Source organism: Chanodichthys erythropterus, chromosome 20 (genome assembly GCF_024489055.1).
Source record: "Chanodichthys erythropterus isolate Z2021 chromosome 20, ASM2448905v1, whole genome shotgun sequence".
NCBI lineage: Eukaryota > Metazoa > Chordata > Actinopteri > Cypriniformes > Xenocyprididae > Chanodichthys > Chanodichthys erythropterus.
In genome coordinates, this window is record NC_090240.1 from 7,199,986 (window position 1) to 7,223,232 (window position 23,247).

General features: G+C 35.9%; 1 protein-coding gene across 1 annotated transcript in view; it reads left to right on the forward strand.

Annotated features, from left to right (window-relative positions):
• The first annotated feature begins 360 nt into the window (after nucleotides 1-360).
• The window catches only part of l1camb (L1 cell adhesion molecule, paralog b), a 53,620-nt gene continuing 30,733 nt past the window's right edge, over nucleotides 361-23,247 (forward strand). Inside the window, exons 1-4 of the mRNA XM_067371032.1 lie at nucleotides 361-474; nucleotides 14,221-14,462; nucleotides 20,573-20,675; nucleotides 20,840-21,009. Of these exons, the coding sequence (XP_067227133.1) occupies nucleotides 14,342-14,462; nucleotides 20,573-20,675; nucleotides 20,840-21,009 (394 nt within the window). The 5' untranslated portion in view covers nucleotides 361-474; nucleotides 14,221-14,341. The remainder of the gene's footprint in view (nucleotides 475-14,220; nucleotides 14,463-20,572; nucleotides 20,676-20,839; nucleotides 21,010-23,247) is intronic.

The following is a 23,247-nucleotide window of genomic DNA, read 5'->3' on the forward strand; positions in this document are numbered from 1 at the left end:
GGTAAACATAACGAAGAGCCATGGTGAAGTTGAACTGCCAATGGCAATTAATGTTGTCAAGGAAATCTCTTGAAAATACCTTGGAGAGTTCGGTTTGTTTGGGGTGCTTTGAGGGGTACTTAGAAATGAACCTCTCCATTGTGGCTGAGACAGGAGCAGAAAGAGGTAGAGAGAAGGGAGGGTAGGACATGGGTGGTACAGACAGAACAGAGAAAGAGATGATGTCACCTCTACTCATCCACCAATCAGAGGTGAGTGGGAGGAACACATGGTGAGGAGGGGAGGAGGGTCAGACGGCTGGTGAGAGAGGCAGAAAGGGTGTGTTTCTCCCTCACTGCAGCATCCGTCAAGGCTTCACCCATTGGATGAGACGAACAGAGAGAAAGACAGAGGAGAAGCAGAGAATAAGGCGTGTCACCGTACCACAAGATAGGAGCCTGTCTTCTGTCCAAAACCTTCACGATACCTGTAAAGGTAAGATTCTCTGATCGTTTCAAAAACAAAAACGGTGTCTTTTGTCTGGATGTACGTGGGAATGTGTGTGTATGTGATGGTGATACCTTAGTCATTAGGTGCCAAACGCTGCTCGAACACACCTTGGCCTTGTGTGTATATTCACATTAGAGAGGGAGCTTGGCAGATTAAGAACCTGCACACTTGGAGATTGATTTAACTATTATCTGTTATCAGAAATGGTGATACATTTTTTTTAATTATTATTACAGTCTGCTATTATGTCCAATAATTGGAGATTATTTTGATAGAATCATTTTCAATACAAACATGTTTGCATGAGTAAGTATATTAATGCAAAAGCAGGGTACTTTCTGGGTTTTTTGTTTTGTTTTGTTTTTAATTTTGGGAATCAATTTGTTGAAAAGTAAGCTTATATGTATTATATGTAATGCAATCTGGTGTCAGTATTACTCAGATCATGCTGCTATAGAATACCCTTCTGTAAGATCATTGTCTAAAATAACATCAGCTGACTGTGAGTGAAAGATATGCCATCTTTATCAGTTAAAAATTCTGTTATTTCAGCAATGAGCTCTGCTTTTTAGTTGCCTCCGCCTATCTGTGTGTGTGTGTGTGTGTGTGTGTGTGTGTGTGTGTGTGTGTGTGTGTGTGTGTGTGTGTGTGTGTGTGTGTGTGTGTGTGTGTGTGTGTGTCGCTAGCAGGTGAACGGCCTCAGCCATTGTTTCTTTATGTGGATGTTATGATGTAGCCCAAGCTATACAAGTAATTTTAAAGTAATGTTTCTAATTTTGATTCTCTAGGATTGAATATGCTTAGTGTATCCTTGATTTCACTGGCCTCGATTATAATATGATAAAATGCTGAATCACAAGCATGTCATCACATAATTGAATATGGCACAATAATGATACTGCATTTTGTGTTGTATTACCTGAGCAATGAATGACATAATAATAATAATAATAATAATAATAATAATAATAATTGAGGGAGTGACAGTACATTTGTCATTTTTCTCCCTTCTCATTACTCCTGCTCATTTCATCAATCTCTATGTATTTTTTCCTCTTTGGGAAAGTTGTGAAAACGCTATTGTGGATTTTTTCTTTTCTTTTCTTTTGCTAGAGCAAATGGGAGTGTAAAATTATAGGCTATTTGCTCTATTCTCCTGTTCTTCATTGCAGAAGTTCACTTCTGCTTCTGAGAATGTGTAACAGTTCCATATTAGGGCTGTGCAATCTGTGTATAATCTGTAACTGTAATGAAAGAGTGACCCGTACCTGTGTTCAGATGGAACCTGGTGTGGACTATGCTTAAACCGGAAGATCATCAAAACTAAATGAAAACTCTATCAAAAACATCCCATTCCCTCGACTGCTTGCTTAATTAGCCAGTGAGACACAGAAGCATGCTATCGTACAGTATGTAACACTCGGAAGGTTTAAAACATTGACATTTAAAAAGGTGGGAAAATGTATTATATAGTTTAATATTAGGCTTATCTTGACAAATTTCTGAGACACACACAGTAAAAGGAGATCCCCTCCCATTTTCATTGATAAAGTTCACACTTTTAGTATTATTGCCTTCACACACTCACTGTTGTATTCATTTTAGATGGACATTAAAATATCATATCCTTGTAGGGTGACATCAGCTTGTGAGACACATGAGTTTCTATTACATCACGTTTTGACTGTTCTAATGTACCTTAACACGCTAGATAAAATATGCGAGCTACTAGGCGTGTTCAACTTGAAGCGGATCATCAGAATAAAAAGGGCTACTTACCAATATAATATCTGTATATTCAAATAAAAAAAAAATAAAAAAAACATTAATAGCTTTGGAAGAATCAATATATTTGAGCCTGCTTGTTGATTAATCAGTCATTTTTTTACACTTTACTGAACAGGGTGTTCAGGCTTGGGAATATCTCTAAGTAATATAGGCCTGTAATGTGATGAGGGAAGGAGCCAAGATGCTGCAAAGAGGAATCTGCTTCAGATCTCAGTAACACTTTAGTATGGGGAATACATATTCACTATTTTTTTCTCTCAATAAACTATTACTTAAGCAAATTTACTGCTTATTAATAGTTAGTTAGGTAGTTGTTGTAATTGTTAAGTTGTTAAGTTTAGGTATTGGGTAGGATTTAGGGATGTAGAATATGATCATGCAGAATAAGGCATTAATATGTTCTTTATAAGTGCTAATAAACAGCCAATATGTAGGCTATTAAGTAACTAGTTAAACGTGAGAATTGTTCCCCATACTGAAGTGTTACCCTGATCTCAGAAAACTTCAGTGAAGAGATCTGATTATAATCTGAGGCTGGATTCCTTTAAAGGAACTGATGACTCTTAAAGGGTTAGTTCACCTAAAAATGAAAAAAAATGTCATTTATTACTCACTCATCATTCATCTTCGGAACACAAATTATTTTCGATGAAATCCGATGGCTAAGTGAGGCCTCTATTGCCAGCAAGTTAATATACACTTTCAGTGTCCAGAAAGATACTAAAAACATATTTAAAACAGTTCATGTGACTACGGTGGTTCTACCTAATTCTAAAGCGGTGAGAATACTATTTGTGTGCCCCCCCCCCCCAAAAAAATAAAAATAAAAAATGACTTTTTATTATTAAAAAGGACAAAATATTATTATTTATTTTTTCTACTGCACTGAATGAACTATTCCTTTAAGAAGATATCTTTTTTTTTTCTTGTAAATTATGTTCAAAAGATAAAAAATGTTGGTTTTTGATGGATAAATTCTCAGACAGCTTTCCTGGCCACTGTAGTGCTGAATAGAAACATGCATTAACATGGCAATGGAAAATCTATATAGAACTAATTCAGTGCAAACGAACAAACAGATTAGTGTCATCAGAGGGCATCGATGAAAGTTCTCTTTAGTTCACCAAATTTCATTGCCTCAGTCTTCATCTATGCCCGCCTCTGATTCTGACCTTTCTCTGTCTACTTCCTGCGACAGAATGGAGTCTTTGTTTTGTCCGTTGACTCATTTTCTCTGAAGAACATTGAGTGCATTAACTTCCATCAGAGTTCTTCATCTGGTTCATAATAAATGTATGTCACAGTTCTTTGAACGGCTTATGACTGGAAATCTTGTCAGAGTTGCAGGAACTGATGGAGAAACAGAATGGAAACATATAAAATTTGAAACAGTATTTATAGCTACATTGTTTTCCAGTAAAATATCGAAACATCCCTAAAGCAAGATAAAGGGAACATTTTACATGTTTTCAGAGAATATTTCATTCCGTGCTTCATGCTTAAAGGGTTAGTTCACCCAAAAATGAAAATAATGTCATTAAATACTCACCCTCATGTAGTTCTTTACCCGTAAGACCTTTGTTCATCTTCAAAACATAAATTAAGATATTTTGATTAAATCCGATTGCTCAGTGAGGCCTCTATGCTGTATGCGATGGGCCGATTTCAAAACACTGCTTTGGAGCTTTACGAATCAAATCAGTGTTTCGGATCTCCTATCAAACAGCTAAACTGCTTCACCTGACTTTGGCGCTCCAAGTCACTGATCCTATTCGTAAAGCTCAGAAGCAGTGTTTTGAAATCGGCCCATCACTATATTGTTGAAAAGTCGTTATTTTGTTTTTTTGGCGCACAAAAAATATTCTCATCTCTTTATAATATTAAGGTAGAACCACTGAACTCACATGAACTGATTTAAATATGTTTTTATTACCTTTATGGAGCTTGAGACATTTCTGTCTATAGAGGCCTCACTGAGCCATCGGATTTAATCATAATATCTTAATTTGTGTTCCAAAGATGAACAAAGGTCTTACGGGTGTGGAATGACATGAGGGTGAGTAATAAATGACATTATTTTAATTTTTGGGTGAACTAACCCTTTAACATCACTGTTAGACTTAAGCTGGAGTCAAGAAGAAAACATCTTGTTTTATTAGAACAGTGATGGAAAAAGTACTCAAGTTCCAAACTTACGTGAATATACAGATAATAAAATTGTTTGGGGGAATGTACATCAGGGTGATTTGTGTTAGATTTATTGTTGTGCGCTGCACTTTAACTGTACTGTTCTTTTACAGCTGAAGTGAAAAGCATGTAGGTGAACAATATAACTAAAGATTTTGTAAATAAGACAAAATTGCACATCATCATCGTCCTGTTAAAAGTTTACACTCCCGACTCTAATGCATCAAGTTTCCTCAGTGAGTGAGTGAGTGAGTGAGTGAACAGCAGGCATTTGAACTGCTCAGGTCAAACATCACAACAGTCATCAATCATCCTGCTAATGACTCACAGTAACACAGCATTAAGAATCAAGGGAATGTAATCATTGAACATTCTCAGAAACTTTTGTCCTTTCTGACATTTGTCAGTTTACTGACTTTTGTATCCCAATTCTGCCCATGAACAATGCAGTTTTATCACATTTTGTGTGTGGGGGGGTGGGGTGGGGAGATAGTCTCTTAAGTCAATGAACTGAATGGGGCTCTTATGAATAAACAATTTGTGAAGTCTTCCAGGAAATGCCCTGGCAAAGCTCTGATGTGTCGTAAAAAGAGCTCTTGAGAACATCATATACAGCACTATACATCTCAGAAAACTAGTGATGGAGCTCAATAATGCAGCTCTAACTTCATTAAACAGTCATGCATATTCTCTTGGCATATTCTTGGTAATGCATTCGATGTAATTTGCTTTTTAGGCTATTTTGTTATTTGACAATCAAAGCACGAGAGCGCAGCATTAAGAGACGGTGTTAATGCTGTAACTTCCTGAGTCTCGTACTGGTTTCAATGTAAATGTGAACATGTTCTGACAGCCAACATGTAAATGTTTGGCTTCAACAGAGGAGCGTTTCTAATGAAGATAAGCTTGAATGGGAAACACAAAGGGGATGTCTCTGTCTTTTGTTCAAAGGAGCCCCTCTAGGGTCAAGATCATTCAGTTATTTTGGCAGGGTACCCTTGGGAATATGGGACTCATTAATTCTGGGGTCTGCCGTGTGTGTAATCGTGTAAAAGTATTGCTCTGGCTTCCAGATGGAGTGTGTCTGATGACATCCTAACATTAAACATCAGCCAACCAATGAAAGTCCTGGGATGAAAGCGCACACGGGATGTTTTCAGGTTTATATTATGCTTCATTTTTAAACAATTCTTTTGCGAACGAATCATGACTGAATACTGAGAAAAATGGTTACAACTGCTTTGTTGGCTTAAACACACTTTCTGGGGTCTCTTGGTAGATTTGTACACTACACAGTGAAATACAGGACACTAAAGGCCTTGATGTACTTTCACACGGGTGTGACATTTTGAACAAAATCTGGCTAAAACATTTCAGTGATTTGAAACAGCTCTGTGCTGCAGATCAGTAGTCTCAGTTTTTCTGTGAGTCTGCCAGTTTGTTTCTGCTTTTTAAGCAGTTTTTTGGAATACAGAGAGCTTGTGCAGTTGTTTGCTTGAGCTCTAAGTGTGGTTTCTGCAGTCTGCTCTCACAATAGTGTCCAGATGCAGAGCCATACGTGACAGCGGTGTGCGTCCGGTCAGCAGTCTCAAAGCTGAAGTGCTGTGCTTTAGGCCCGTTACCACTGGTGATGCTGGTACACACACATACACATCGGCGTGTTCTTCCAGTGTGGGGGGATTCCAAGGGGATTCTGTTGTCATGGAGATGGAGATGGAGGCAGTGAGGCGCGTCCCAGTCTGAGCATGTGTGATCTCTCGCTTCAGGCACTCGTCTTCTTCACCGGTGCAGCATCATGCTGGTCGCTGTGGAAAAACACACTGATGCTCGCATCCGCGAACACTGACGTCTGATGTGGTTAATTTACATGTAAATCACTGAAATAGCATTAGCACACATTAACATCAAGCACCTACACACACACTGGAGACACAAGAAAAGCGTATTATACATTAAAGAAGATCAGGGTGTGGCTGACAGAAGAAACAGAGAGAGAGAGAGAAAGAGAGAGATGAGACAGATGATGAGTATTCCTATATGACTCAGCACTATCAAGTCAACCGTCTGGAAAGTAAATACAGATGGACAGAACGTTAAATGTCTGCTCCCCCATTTCATCCATTAATGGCCCTTACCAGCACAGCTGCCACTGCTCAATATTTCAGCACACACACACAAACACACATTTGTTTCTGTGAATTGTGGGGACATTCCATAGGCGTAATGGTTTTTATACTGTACAAATCGTATTTTCTATCGCCCTACACCAACCCTACCCCTAAACCTACCCATCACAGAAAACTGTGCACATTTTTACTTACTCAAATCAACTAATTCTTCATGATTTATTAGCCTTTTGAAAAATTGGGACATGGGGTAATGTCCTCATCTCCTTGTAATACCTATGTCATACCCATGTCATTACACAAATTTATCCTGATACGTCACAAAACACGCGCACACACACACTCTCTCTCTCTCACTCACACACACACACTTAAAGGTTTGTTTTGCTATCAAAGTGAGGACATTCCATAGGCGTAATGTTTTTTATACTGTACAAACTGTACATTCTATCCCCCTACACTACCCCTACCCCTAAACCTTCCCATCACAGAAAACATTCTGCATTTTTACATTTTTAATAAAACATTGTTTAGTATATTTTTAAAGTTGAGGACTCATGAAATGTCGTAATACCAGTGTAATACCCATGTCATTATACAAATTTGTGTCCTTATAAATCACAAAACACACACACACACACACACACTCACTCACACACACATAAACACACACTCACATACACACATTGGGAATTCATGTTTTTTGGTGACTCTCCATACAAACTGTACATTTTAGCCCTTTACACTACCCCTAAACCTGCCCATCACAGAAAAATAAACAAATTTTAATTATAATTATAATGTTTTCCACTGTGTCACATAACTTTTCCTTTTAATTACACTTTTTAAATGTTTGGGAGGATGTTTGAAGATATTAATTGTTGTAATTTTGCATATGGAATTTTGCCCAATCTCGCCTGACACAAGACATCTGCACAACAGTCTGTGGTCATAGTTGTCTGTTCTCCTTTTCATGATGAGTCACACATTTTCAATAAGAGTCAGATCTGGACTGTAGGCAGGTCAGTCAAGCACACCCCTTCTACAGTGTAGAGTGTGTAGAAACCACTCTGATGTATCACGCAGAATGAGGCCTGGCATTGTCTTGCTGCCCAGGAAAGATGTCATCAGTTTATGTCTCTGTACAATCCCAATGACTTGCATATGTGTGAAGGAATCATTGACGTGGATGCGTACAAGGTTTTAATTTATTAACACTAAAAAGCTATTCTTTGAATTAATGTAATTAAATCATGGAAAGGATTTCCGCGTGATTAAATGGCTGTCTTTCAGCATTAAGCACTTTTGTTAGGCTAACTTAAATTGCATAGATTGGATCAACTTAAGTAAATGAGTTGGTCCAAAACCAACCTGGTCTCATGACAAAAACGTACCTGTGTACCTGAGTCGCAAATTCGTACCAGTGAGTACATATAGCTGCAGTTTTGCTCTGAAATGTCCACTGAGCGGCGCTAAAAGCATGTTTTTTTTTGTTTGTTTTTTTTTGCCGGAGCAGATAATAGGGTGAATGCGGTACGTTTTTATGACCTTGCTTTTTAGACGAATCGCCGCGGTTCTCGATTTGACATTTGCGCTCCGTTGCGTTTTAAAATAACTTCCCAACGCTACGCCTAAACCTATCCGATAGTGTTAACAAAAGCAAACGTGATGTACGAAGCGTCCGTTTTTCAGCTCATTTAGATCTGTCTTTGAGCTCTTTTTTTTTTTTTTTTTTGCCATCAGTTGCCTTTCACGGGATTCATACCCATGCAGGCAGGGGGGGAGTCGACTCCTCGCCGTAAGTCCGACTCCGTATCGGCCGAGCTACCGAGTTATCAACGTTTTACCGGCCTCTAGCGTTCGTTTCTGTTGGAAACTGCAGCAAGACGTACTCGTCGGTACGTAATTTTGTGTCTCGCGAAAACGTGCCCACTGGTACGTCTCTCCTATGAGACCAGGTTGTCTAAAACATTGCAAATTAGTTGGGCTGACACTATTAAATTAAGCTGTGCCCAACCATAGTAAATAAGTTGAATCAACCTTAATAAATTAAGTTGACCCAACGTAAGTACATTAAATTGGAATAACAGAATTGCATAATGCTGAAATAAAGCAACTTAATCATGTGGAAATCCTTTCCATGATTTTTTTTATGTTTGTTCAAAGAGTTATTTTTTTGACGAGACAGGTAGCTCATGAGACGAGATGAGACTCGAGATTGAGTTCACGAGAACGAGACGAGACAAGATTTTTACACACTATTTTTAAGAAATCCTCAATGGCGAAATACATGACTAGAAAAAAATATTCTGCAGGTGTATTTGAAATGTTTTAACTAATCATCTTAATGAATGTCATTTCAGTTCTACTTTCTGAGTATGAATTATCATATGCAGTAAAAGACAACAATACTCAAGTACTGTAAAAGGTTTTGCTACTAACTCAACTGACTGACTTCTCTTCTGTATGATTTCAGTCTCTTCAGACCTTACTGTACATGATTTATGAGCTTCTACAACTTTAGACCTCCTAACTGAACTCCTTTCCACAAACTGATCATAGAAATAAGAGTATAAATAAAACAATAAGATCTAATTTATTAACATTAATGTATTAACCAACATCAACTAACAATGAGCAATATTTTGCTACAGTATTTATTAATCTTTGTTTATGTTAGTTAATAAAAATAGTCATTCATTGTTAGTTCATGATAGTTCACAGTGCATTAACTAATGTTAAAAAATGAAACTTTATTGTTTGTGCTTAATAAGATTAAGAGAAAACTGTTATTCATTTTTATGGTAACACTTTACATTAAGTGCATCCAAAATCACACTCTAAGTGCAAATAAGACCAAATGTTTCTTTGATACAGAGCTAAGAGATGGTTACAACTACACTGCCCAGGCTAAAATAGCTTTCATATTGAGAGATATTTGTATTCATCAGGGAGCCGTTTTTCCCCAAAAAATGCTGAAAGGACTCATCTGACCACAGCACACATTTCCATTGTCTTTTAGATGATCTGAGATGAGCTCGGGCCCAGAGAATTCAGCAGCATCTCTGCATAGAATTGATGTATAGATTTATTGATGCAGCGCCAGGCTGTGTTAAGTGACAGCTGTTTTTTCCAAAGTGCTCTTGAGCCCATGTGTCTATATTTAGGACAGTAACATTATGGTTTCTCATGCACTGCCATCTGAGGGGTCGAAGGTCTCGCATATTCAACAGAGGTTTCCTGCCTGGCCCAACACAGACTGAGATTTCTCTGGATTCCCTGAATCTTTCCACAATATTATGTATGGTAGATGGTGAAAGACCTAAATACCTTGCAATTTTGCATGAAGAAATTAGATTTTTGATTTGTCTGACAGTTCTCTTATGAAATTTGGCACAAAGTGGTAAGCCATGACCCATCTATGCTTGCAAAGACTGAAATGTTGTGGACTGTTTCAGTTTAACTTGGATATTCTGTAACCTTTTCATTATTTTGCCTCTCTCCCTACTTTTTTAGAGTGTGCTACAGCCATCAAAATCTGTTTATATTTACAAAATACAATTGATTTGGTCAGTAAAAACATTGAAAATCTTTTTATGTCTGTCAGTTAAATAAAGGTTTAAGAGAATTAACAAACCAGAGATTCTTGATTTTCATTGAATTTTACAAAATGTCCCAACTTTTCTGCAAATGTGGTTGTATAAAAAAACACTAGCAAATATTGTTAGTCAGTGTGTCTGTCCATTTTCTTTAGAGCAATCAAGCACAGATGCATTAATGCTGATGTCAGAAGCTGTGAGCTGAGTATCTGATTGAAGATACATCCTGTAGAAACCAAAGCTGATTATAGTGTGTGTGAGCGTGTGTGTGTGTGTGTGTGTGTGTGTGTGTGTGTGTGTGTGTGTGTGTGTGTGCGTGTTTGTGTATATGAGCGTGTGTGTGTGTGTGTGTGTGCGTGTTTGTGTATATGAGCGTGTGTGTGTGTGTGTGTGTGTGTGTGTGTTGTGATTGTCTGAGAGATATTCAGATGTCAAATTACCCTTTAGTTCAAAGTGACTTTCTTAGACGGTCCTCTGCAGGATAATGTAATAATTCAGTTACACTTTATTTCGATGGTGCACTTTAGACATTCTACTATGCATAACTATGCACTGTAAAAATAATAATAATAAATAATAATTAAATAAATAAATAAATAAATAAATAAAAGGTATAAAAAAAACAAACAAACTAATTTTCTTCTGGCAGCAGGGGAACCAGAAAATGTCTGTCAGAAAAAAAAAGAAAAAGAAAAAAAACTGTAAAGAAAAGTAATTTCTTACCTTATAATTACAGTTTATTACTGTAATTCTACACAAAGTTCGCTTAAATCCCATAAAACCCGTTACTTTTAACATATATGAATTGTTAGAATACAGTCATACACCTCTAAAACACAATCTTAAAAAAAAAAAAAAAAAAGAGAGAGCAGTTGTAGTTGCCAGAAATGTACCATAAAAAAACAGTAGCAACATTTTAGGTTTTACAGATTTAACTTAAATTTACAGTAAAAAATAAATAAATAAATAAATAAACAAATCATTAATTGAATTGATATGTTAATTTACCAACCTAATTAAGTACTACTATCTGTTTAGTACCTTTGCAATACACTGACAACTACCAATAATAAATGGTGATGAGAGTCAAATGGTGATGAGATGACCACCAGACCACTAGGAAATTCAAATATTAATAGTAGATCTATGTATTTATTCACTAACTTGAATAATCTTTCTGAGGTAAGAAGGCATCAAGGCATGTTAGCTTCACTTCCTGTCTCACAAGATGCCTTCATCTGATGGATTTTTGAAGACAGCATAGACGTATCCTTCACAGCCTTTGATATCCCACAATCCTGTGCTTTCCATTCTGTGACAGCTGTGCTAAAATATAAAGATGGTGTCTTAAAGTTGCGGTTGGTGGTCAGTTTGTGTGTACATTTGTGTCCATTGTTTTCCACTTTTGATGTAATTTCTTATTGTAGTAATTAAATATTTGTTTAGTTCTCACCAAAGCTTGCGCTATTTTCCTGTAGATTATTAAACCGTTACACTGCCTCAGAAGTCTTTCTGAAATCAGTTCTATGAGGTGCCTTCATGTGCAAATGCTGCCTGCAAAGTCATTGCCTGATAGGGCATCGGGGCAACAAGTCAGCTGACCAAGATTTCGGATGCATCCATGGTTACCGCCTTGGTATATAACTTCTGTAGCTCCGCCCCTTTTCAGTACTGCTCTTGTGTTCTGTCTTCCGTTTGCATTTCCAATTTTGCATTTGTATTTGTATTTTTTTCTACTGACATTTGTTATTGCATTCACTTCAAACATTACAATGCTCATAATAACTTTTATTAACTCTATAATAAGTAAATCTACTTAATCAGCTACTTTTTGACAGCAATGCCATAGAAATATACAGAGCTACTGCAAAAAAGGAATTTCAAACACAAAATTCTATGGCTGCGCGCTTGTTTTTCTGGCGCATAAGGTCCATACAGTATGGAAACTTTCTGTTAACAAATTAACGTTTTTTTTTACTGTAGTATTTTTACAGTCTATACCATTAAAATAGCGATCATTTTTACAGTGGCCGTTTACTTTTTTCCATTTTTACTGAAAAAAAAAAAAAAAAAAATCTGTTAAAGCTGCTATAAAGTCCGTAAATGTTTTTGGTTAAAAATTATACAAAATCAATTTTTGAGCAAGTACTTAACCAGTGTTTTGGATTTTGATGTTGATGTTGCTATTTACCTGTTCAAATAAGATATTTAAGGTAAAGGTTGTGAAAGTTGAAGTTCATGAACTGATTGTAACCAATCTGAAAGAGGCACATGAGGATGAAGAGAGTGTGTTGCAACCTCAAGTGGAGGTGAGCCAGATGAAGACTTCAGTGAAGAAGAGGAAGAGTGATAGAAGAAGATGACAGTGTAGGCAACAAAGGAAGGACATCCAGCTTAGTAAGCAAGAGATACAGAGACTGATATGCCTACAGATGGAAGATTAGATCATAGACATTGATCAATTGATGAGTAATATGAAGTTGGAATGTCCCAAAAATTAGTATAAAACTCCTCAGATGCTGCATGCATTAAGCGTAGAAGGACATCTGATACCCAAAGAAGGGCGCTTAACAGCATCTCCAATATTGCTGGGTAAAGCTAGGATATAGAGCTTTTTAGCTTAAGCTGATTTAAAGGTGCCCTAGAACCCTTTTTCACAAGATGTAATATAAGTCTAAGGTATCCCCTGAATGTGTCTGTGAAGTTTCAGCTCAAAATACCCCATAGATTTTTTATTGTTCAATTTTTTAACTGCTTATTTTGGGGCATCATTAAAAATGCGCTGATTCAGCATGCTTTCCCTTTAAATGCTCCCCGCCCCCAAGCTCACAACTCTATAAAACATTGCATAAACAAAGTTCACACAGCTAATATAACCCTCAAAATGGATCTTTACAAAGTGTTCGTCATGCAGCATATCAGATCATGTAAGTTTAGTATTTATTTGGATGTTTACATTTGATTCTGAATGAGTTTGATAGTGCTCCGTAGTTAACAGGGCTAAAGCTAACGTTACACACTGTTGGAGAGACTTATAAAGTCTGTTTATTCGGCTGTGCTGCTCCAGACATTAATACTGGAATGTCTAATGCCTTGAACATGAACTGGTATATGCAAAAGTTGGGGGCGTACATATTAATGATCTCGACTGTTGCGTCACAGCCGGTGTTATGTTGAGATTTGCCTGTTCTTCAGAGGTCTTTTGCACAAATCAAATTTACATAAGGAGGAAACAATGGTGTTTGAGACTCACTGTATGTCATTTCCATGTACAGAACTCTAATTATTGAACTATGCCAAGGTAAATTCAATTTTCAATTCTAGGGCACCTTTAAGTTTTACTTTGCATTAACTGCTTTGTATTGTAATCAATAAAAGAGATATTTTATTGTTACGTTTGCCTTCTGTGAGACTTTACTTATAACTACAAACTGAGCCTCGATAAAGAACAACCACAAGGTAGTCTTCTACGTCATTTCTGAAGGACTTCAACCTTGGTCAGAACAAAAGTGGCAGACATGTTACTTACTTGTTCAGATGACATTTTCCGGTGAAAATTCTTATTTTTGTCATACTTCCGAGAGGTACAATCTGTAATTCTGAAGTACAGTATCCACACCAATGTGATGACTGACGGCAAACATTAGATTCATCCGCGTGCCAATGCATAACCCACGTAAAGATGATAATTCCACAAATAACTGCAATTGCAGGTTTCAAACAGAGATGGCGACAAAGAGGCAAAACCTACAAACTGCATATTTAAATATTAATCAACATTTTTTGTAAAATTATTAGAATGTCCAAAGTGGACTATCAAAATAAAATGTTATCAATAATTCCTTTACCCATACCCTCCTACCATTTATGTGTGTTCTTGTTCTGTAATGTAATACCCAAATCAATTATTTTGTTCTTCTCTTCTCACTGTGTTTATTCCTCTGTTGAACTATTCATGTTAGCGCTGATGGGAAGGGTTAATTCCTCCCTCTCATTCTTCTGCTCCTCCCTTTGTGTGTTTATATATACAGCCCTCCCTTCATCTGGCGCTCATCTCAGGACAGCAGAAGTGTGCGGAGTCAGGCCCGACCCTCATCTCCAGTGTCGGGACTCAAGTGTGTGTTCATGCAGTGGCTGCTGGTTTGATGCACAATGCCTCTCGCGCAGCATCAGCCGGCAGGTAGAAGAGGGCGGAACAGGACACATCTTCATCTGCTGCTCCTCTTCCTCAGTGTGCTTCAAACACAGGGACATATTCAGATCCCTCCAGATTGTAAGTACAACACCATATACTTAAAAAAAAATATTTTCATTATTTATCACAACATTTTTTCTTTTGTCAAATCAACTTAGATAATTAATGTGGTTCAGATAACATAATATTTAGAGTTTCTGTTGATTAAACCAATCACCTTTTTTGTATTAACTCATTTTAATTTTAATGAACTTAAAATTTTAAGGAAACCAGGTAACTTACTTTTTTAAGTTAAACCAACAATTCTTTTTTTATAGTGTAGACTCTAAACCTCATTCAGAAAGTTTCTTGCAAAATGTGTGGTTATTGTGTCAAGCTTTTAGCAGTTATTTTTCCTCTAATGGCGATAAGGGTCTAGCTTCACACTTCTTGATACAAAACCATTTGGTGGTTAACTTTTATATCATTTTCGCAACGATTTTCAAAAGATTCTGAGATGCAGCAACTACAGAAATGCTAAAAAAAAAAAAGTTATTAAACAAATGTCAGCAATGCTTCAATAATGAAGCCTGCTCAGGCTTATAGACATGAACACTTACCATACAATCCTCAACAGTGATGATAATTACTCATCCTGCAGTGCATGATGGGAGTTTTACCCAGCATGCACGGCAGCGTGAAGCGTTTTTTTTTTTTTTTTTTTTTTTTAATCACCATCGCTGAGATTCATATGCTGATTGTCTGTGTGTGTCTAAATAATATGTGAATGTGAAACTTATAAATGTACTAGTGGTGGAAATTTTGATTCTTTAAAGAGATTCATTCATTTTCAGTTTGTTCACCAAAATGATTTGTTCACTGATTTGTTCAATGACCATTTCTTCATATTACATAAATACGCCAGCAGGTGATGAAAAAGAGTTTTATGTCTTAATTTAACCAGTCCTTCCAGGATTTCGCGGGACTTTTTTCTGATTTTTGCGGCCTGAAATGACTGAATTTGTGGCGGCGTTTCTCAAAATTTGCAGCAATATTTACAGCATGTTTTCATGGTTTCACAGAGATCATCGCCCCCAGTGGTGAAATATTGAAATTTCTAAACGTTTCAAAACACTTATGATGTAACAAAGTCTCATTTACTGAAATCACGTGACTTACACACTCTGAACCACTGATTCAAAAGCTGTGAAGCTTTATGAAGCAGTGTCTTGAGATCGCCCATCACTAGATATTGTTGAATAAAGTTTTGTTTTGTTTTTTTTGACGCACGAAAAGTATTCTCGTTGCTTCATAACTTTAAGGTTGAATCACTGCAGTCACATGAACTGTCTTTAGTAGCTTTCTGGGCACTGAAAGTGTTAATTAACTTGCTGTCAATGGACGCCTCAAGCACTGATAAATTTGATCAAAATATAACCTATACTATGGTGTGGAAATGGCTAATAGCTAAGCCAATAAGTGCTTTTCTGCAGCATCTACTAACTACAGTGGTAATTTATTGTTTTTTTTTTATTTCTAAATAAGTGTTTGCTTTCCTACATCATGAAACTTTTAGTTTTACAAATAGGGACAAATTATTAATTATGAACAAATAATGTTTTGCAATAATAATAAAGCAATAATAAAAAAATAAAACCATCTTGAGATTAAAGTTGTTAAATTTCGAGAGAAAAGTTGAAATAAAATGTTGAGAATAAACTCATTAAATTATGAGAAAAAAGTCATTAAATTACGAGAGCAAATTCGTTAAATTACGAGAAAAAACTCGCTAAATTTCGAGAAAAAAGTCGAGATAAAATGGTTAGAATAAAGTCATTAAATTATGAGAAAAAAGTCGTTAAATTATGAGAACAAATTAGTTAAATTACAAAAAAAAAACTCGTTCAACTTCGAGAAAAAAGTCTAGATAAATGTTGAGAATAAAGTCATTAAATTACGAGAAAAAAAGTAGTTAGGCCTAAATTATGAGAACAAATTCGTAATTTGTAAGTTTATTCTCAACATTTTATTTTGACTTTTTTTCTCGAAATTTAACAACTTTAATCTCGAGATGGTTTATATTTTTTATTATTGCTTGGCCCTAATCCTCTTCTGTAATATTTTAAGCTTTGAAGTGCTGGGAAAAGTTGTGTGAAGCACTTAAAAGCACTCGAAAACATTAGACCATTTCCGCCACAAGTTATTTCTGTTAGTGTCACAATGTTTCTCATGGTTTCCAGATTACACGTGCGCTTGGAAGAAACCGCTTGAATTCACCGCAGAATTAATAGCATCTCTGTGAAATCTTATGAGAAGCATTTAGATTAAATTTGTCGCAGAATCCTCTGTTAAACCACAGATATCAGATCAAGATATCATATCAGATCAAACAGTGTCCAGTCCACAGCGGCACCGTTTGATCTGATTCCAGCTCAAATGGAATCCCAAGTCTGCCAAAATGAAAAATAAATAAATACATGAATAAATATACAAAGAAATGTAAAAAAGCAAAAAAATAAATAAATTAATATATGAATAAATATACATAGAAAAGCACACAAGGTGTCAATGTGGCCTCAACACTTCACTTTCGCCTACTCTGAGCTCGATTGCTATGTCTGACATAAACCACGCCCTCCTCATTACCCTACGGACAAAGAAATGTAAAAATACATAAATGTACAAATAAGAAAATGTAGAAATAAAGAAATGAATAAATGTGGAAATGAACAAATATGGAGATAGATAAATAAATAAATAAATAAATAAATGTGGAAATAAATAAAAATCGAAATGAATAAATGTGGAAAAATAAATATAAATAAGGAAATAAATGTATAAATAATTATTTATTTTTGTTTTTTTGCCTTTCTATGTATATTTATTTATTAAATATACATATTTTATATATTTAATATTATTTAATTTAATAAAAAAAAACTTTTTATTAATTTGTGTGCCTAATCTAGAACTCATTAAAGAAATAAAATAAGTTTAAAAAGTGGTTTAGATGACCAAAGCATAATTGCATAATTAACATTTTAATTGTTTGGTCAGACATTTAGACATTCATAAATCTGGGATTATGTTAAGCGTGGAGTTCTGTAAGTTAAATATGAATATATTAACAAGAATATGTGCTCAGTAGCCAACCTATAACTGCGCTTTGCATCCTCATTCTGCTGATTGCTGAACTATTGACTCGCATGTTAAATGACCGACCTACCGGGTACACACATTCATTTCATCCACGAACGAGATGTACCAGTTCGGTCATTTCGTTCATGAACGAGATCCTTCTCTCGTTCAGACTCCAAACAGCGACTCGGTCAGTGATGGGCTTATTCGTTCAGTAGATCACAGCAATCACATGCCCCTTCACAGCCCGAACTGGAATGCTATTTGTCGATGGGACGCAAACGAGATCTAAACAATACTGTCACATTTTTTTAATTTTTTTATTTTTACAGATTTTGGAGAAGTGCATGACATGACTTGAAGTCATTTTATTTAAAAAAACATAAAACAACTACAATTATAAAAAATAAATACAAAATGCACACAAAACCAGTGCTATTTAACCATCAGCTTGTGTTATTACACCATTTTCATTACAATGGTAAAGTGTAGCTAAATGTCTTTCTTTGCTGCAAATATGCCAAACTACATGAGCCGATCACCATATGCATTGCTTCAAAGAAAAATCTAACATAGGAAGTCAAGGGTTAAGAGCCCAACAAAACACTGATCTCCATGATGGTGTTGTTGTTGTTGTTTTTGGACCAATAAAGCAATTTTTTTAATTGCTCTGCTGCAATTTTCATAAGTATTACATTTTCAAAACTCTTAATTACTAATATCACAACAGATCATCTAAAGTGCACTTTTTTTAAACATTTTAGAATATTTTCAATTGTGTTAGTACAATATACAAAATCACAAAGTATCCTTTTTACAACACAAAATAAGTGTTTCATCTATATAAATGTTTCATTCAGAGTAACTGCCTTTCATAATGCTATTACAATCAAACTTTTCATTTGCATCTCTTATTCAGTTTAATACATTTGTAAAATGTAAACACTGTAAAAATCGAACAGTGAAATTAATTAAATATAATGAGTTTAATTCAAATAATAATGAAAGTTAATTTTACTTAATAGAAAAATATGTATGAACTCAAAATTTCATTGCACTAAGCTGAACTTAATATGATTGAGTAGAGTTGCCGCAGATTTCTAATTCACAGCATTTATGTATAAATAAATGTTGAAATTAAGTATTATTTTGTGTGTTTTTGCACAAGATTAACATAGGGAGACATAAATTAGTGTTTAATGTTGTGTTATGTTGGGATTTACAGGGGGTTCTGTTAGTTTTGTAGGGCATGTTGGTGAAGAGTAGAGCCTGTGGTTAATTTAAATCTCTGATAGGTTTTGAATGAACTCAAAAATAACAGTTAGTTAAACTTTTTGGCACATTTTGAGTAAAAGGTTCTTTCCATTATAAGTTAGTTACACTGTTTGGGTTTACAGTGTAAAAGTACTAAATTGAAAGAAGATCACACTGTTGTGTTTGATTGATTAAAAATGTTCTCATTATATATTACATGAAACAATGATTATGTTGACTGAAATGTAGATAACTGTACTGAAAGCATGGGATCAGGTTTTGAAAGAATGACTAGCTGTGTTACAAGTGTGATCAGTTTGGAATTTGTACTAAGAGTTTTGAAAATGTAGATCTTACTTCTGAAAATAGTACCAAAGCGAATAAAAAACACTGTAACAAAGAAGGGTTTTAGGAACTTGCATCCAAACTTTAAAAACTTGATTTCTTTGCACATTTTAGAGAATTACATTAATTGAAAGCAATCTACTAGATTAAATTATTTAGGGCGAATGTGAGCCAATCAAGTACTCGGAAATGATTTTTGCTGAAACTGTAGTTCCTTGTAGTGTAATGCTGGGGACTTAATGAGGAGATGTTGAAATTATGTGAACACATTATGTTTGTTTATCCTAACTGATTAATGTAGAACTGATGTACGTAATCAAATCATGTAAATCCAACAAACAATTTTTCAGTTTAGCTAGCCAAAAAGTCACAACGAATCTTGATAAAAATTTGTCTAGTTATTTGTTTCCTGTTCTGCTAAACTCCTTCTGTCTAATGAGATCAAACCTGCCTGATCCCTTCTGCCTTAAATGTGTGTAAGCTGATCGGAGTGGTCTCAGACACATGAACTGAATCATTTGATTTGACATAAATCGTCTCACATCGATAGAAGTGCCTCACAGGCCTCACAGTGCTTGTGCATGACTCTGTCTAACCCTGTTGTCTCTCTCTCTCTCTCTCTCTCTCTCTCTCTGCATCCCCTACTTCCTTCTGCTGCTCTTTTAGACACATATAGCAACCGTAAGTACTTCGACTTCCTCTTTACGCATACTTCTTTATTTCTGGCTCTGTCTCTGTGTAAGAGTTTTTACATAGCTTCTACACAATGATTTTCCCTGCGCTATGCGACAGTATGTTATTTTGTTTAACCATACTGAGTGAACACAAGTGAACACTGTTTGTTAGGGTTGTAACAATATATCATGTCACAATATATCGCAATACAAAAATGCAACAATATCGTAATGTGGAAAGTGACAATATGTATTGTGTATAGTTCACTATATATAATGCTGAATATCATGTATAATAATGAAATGGGGGGATATCTGCCAAATGTCTTATGTTTTCAGTAAAAAGTGGTCTACATTATTTTCAATATATCTAGTCAGTGACAGAGTGCAAACATGTTTATTCTGGTGTCACCATTGTCCACAGGATTGTTGGGTTACCAGCATCAAGTTCAAGCCTAATCATTTCCACCCCCAATGTAATATCAAATTTAGCATTTTAATCAACAGTACATTTGTTGTTATCCTTTTACCATATATCTTGGAGTATCACAATAATATCATATCGTGAGTTCAGTATTAAGATATGTATCGAACTGTGACATGAGGATACCGTTACACCCCTACTATTTTTATTCCAAAGTTTTTAGGTGGACACAATGAGAATATAACAGTTGTACAATATTTCCAGAACATTTATTGTCAGAAGTAACAGTTGCTCTCACACACAGCTGATGTGAACTAAACCTTTACTCAAAACATTGATATGCTTTCTGTTACAACAACAATGATTCCCCCCAGTCAAAGAAGCTCCAAAGATCACAGCTCAACCCGAGTCTCAAACCGCTTTCTCTCTGGATGACATCGATCTGGCCTGTGAGGCAACTGGAAACCCGAAGCCCAGGTAAGCGCGAGCTTCCCTAGAAACCTCTAAACCACTGCTTCTTTAGCTCATTCAGATCATCAGATCAGTGTGAACCGGTGTGTCAGAAAATTTGCAGTTCTGTGAATCGCCTTTATTTGCTGTCATTTTAAGATGTTCTTTCTGTTCTTGTCTCATACAAACAGTTTCCGCTGGGTCAAAGATGGCAGCCAGTTTGGGGAGGTTCTGCTGGAGTCTGGAAGCCTGACAGCGGATCCAGATGAGGATCTGAGATCTTATCAGGGCTCGTACCGCTGTTATGTGGCGAACGAGCTGGGAACAGCTGTCTCAGACCTGGTGCACCTGATCACAGAGTGTGAGTCTGTCCTCAAACACTGCACTTTGGGATGTGCTGGCCCTGACAGCAGTATAGTGTCGGCCCAGATCCGGCCCATATCCGATCCGTGTGTAATCCACATGTACCAGATGTGGGCCAGATCTGGGCCGCATTATGTTGCTGTCTGGGGGAGTAGACTTTACAGAGTGCTCACCTCTTGCATTGTCAATACAAGATCTTGACCAAAAAATGATGCACCTCTCGATAAAAATAAATGTTGTGATGTTATTTCAATGCAAGAGGTGAGCACTCTGTAAAGTCTACACCAGCACATCCCAAAGACTTTCAATCATTTTTAAGGTCTGTGCCAATTCATGTGTGAAAATGATTCTTCATGCTCTCTGGACCATTCTTTAACAGTTTTAACCCTGGTGAATCTTGACATTGCCATCCTGGAATATGGCCATTAAGAAATGAAAAGCTAAACTCTCCATCTTTAAGGGTTAAAAGCAAAACATATAACATGACATATAACATATAACATGATAGAAACACAATAATCACTGTAATAATGATCTATTCATAGATTCTTAAGTATTTGTCTATTAAAATCCAAAAAGCAACTTTTTTTTGGCCAAGCAGTGTATATAACAATATATTGTAACAACAAACACAATATACATAGTAAGGCTCAATATGTAACCAAGTCAACTGTATCGACATGTGTGCGATCCTCCAATTCAAACCTACTGTGTGTGAGTGGACAAATACAATGTCCAAACAAGCAATCTCTGCTTGAGTGTTGGGACGAACTGCGACAACCACTGTTCTGTCAGGACCACTATTGTCAAAGATGATTGACAGTTATCATACAGTTGGGATTGGCGGCATGGTTCTGTTCTGCCCATCTATGCAGCCTAGCATAAGAGCAGGGAGCGCAGCGATAACCCCCAGACTGAGAACACTGTCCGCAGCATCACAGACACACAGCAGAAGGCCAATGCAAAACATGATTATGTATTTCTGCTCAGTTAGCGACATTGGGCATCAACCACACGGTAAACGCTAGTGTTGTAGTACTCGAAACCGGTCTTAAGACCATTTTTTGAAGGTCTTGGTCTTGTCTTGGTCTCGACTGCATTTATACTCAGTCTTGTCTTGGTCTCAGACTAAGAGGACTTATTTCAAGACCGTTCAAGACCACAACTGCAGGGATATCACTAAATTGCCAGTGCATTGTCTGACTTATTAACACATCAATGTGGTTTGATATAAAACTTCTTGCTTCAGATGCAATCAATAGCTTATAATTTTTAAATTGATTTATTTATATTGTTGTGGCGGGTCAGAAATTAATGAGGGATTAATAGATCTGAGATCTGAAGTTTTATATTACAACATATGACTTTATATATATATATAGCAATATAACAAAAGCAAGAGAGCTGTTTTCACAAATTTGAGCACAATTGCAATTGTGATATTGATTTTATACAAATGTTCAATAAACAAAAAATTACATTTGGTCCCTCTCTAAATAGTGTTAAAGTAACACTGAAGCAGAGTTAAAGTTAATAAGATAATTAAGCAATTAATTAAGTGATGATTGAGCATTAGTGATAAACACCTGCTGTTAACAAGCAGAATCACTGAAGAAAAGAGAAACACAAGAACTACAACTTCACCCACAGCCTTAGATGAAATCAACTGAAGATAAAAGACATTAAATCTCTCAAGATCTGACTAAACAACTCCAGAAACAGCATTAACAGCTTCACTTATTACTAATCAGATTGACTTTATTTCTGTCATACATTTAGAGAAGTTCTTTTTGAGAAGCGTTGATTTAACTCTGGGGATTTAGCTGTGTAGTTCCTATAACTATTACTATTCTAAGGTACTAAAATGCACCTTTTTTAGGGGATGATAGGAACAAAGATGTCCCTATAAGGGTTTTGCCACTGACAAGCTGTTGTTCCCCTAACAGTGCAAGTAAAAGATCAGCATGTTTTTGTTTTGTTTTGTTTTGTTTTGTTTTTCGGACAGTGTATAACACATTGTTTCAAAGCAGCTTTACAGAAAATCATTATGTTGATGTTCATAATACCTTCATACCTTATACTAGCATTTAGCAGATTAGCACTGAGCAATAATATTCTTTATTTTTTTATAATAATCCAGTTTTTGTAATGAAGCAGTTGAGATTTGCTATACACTGAATGGGTGTACTCTGTGTGAGCAGGTAAAGGATGTACCATGTATCCAACTTTTAATATA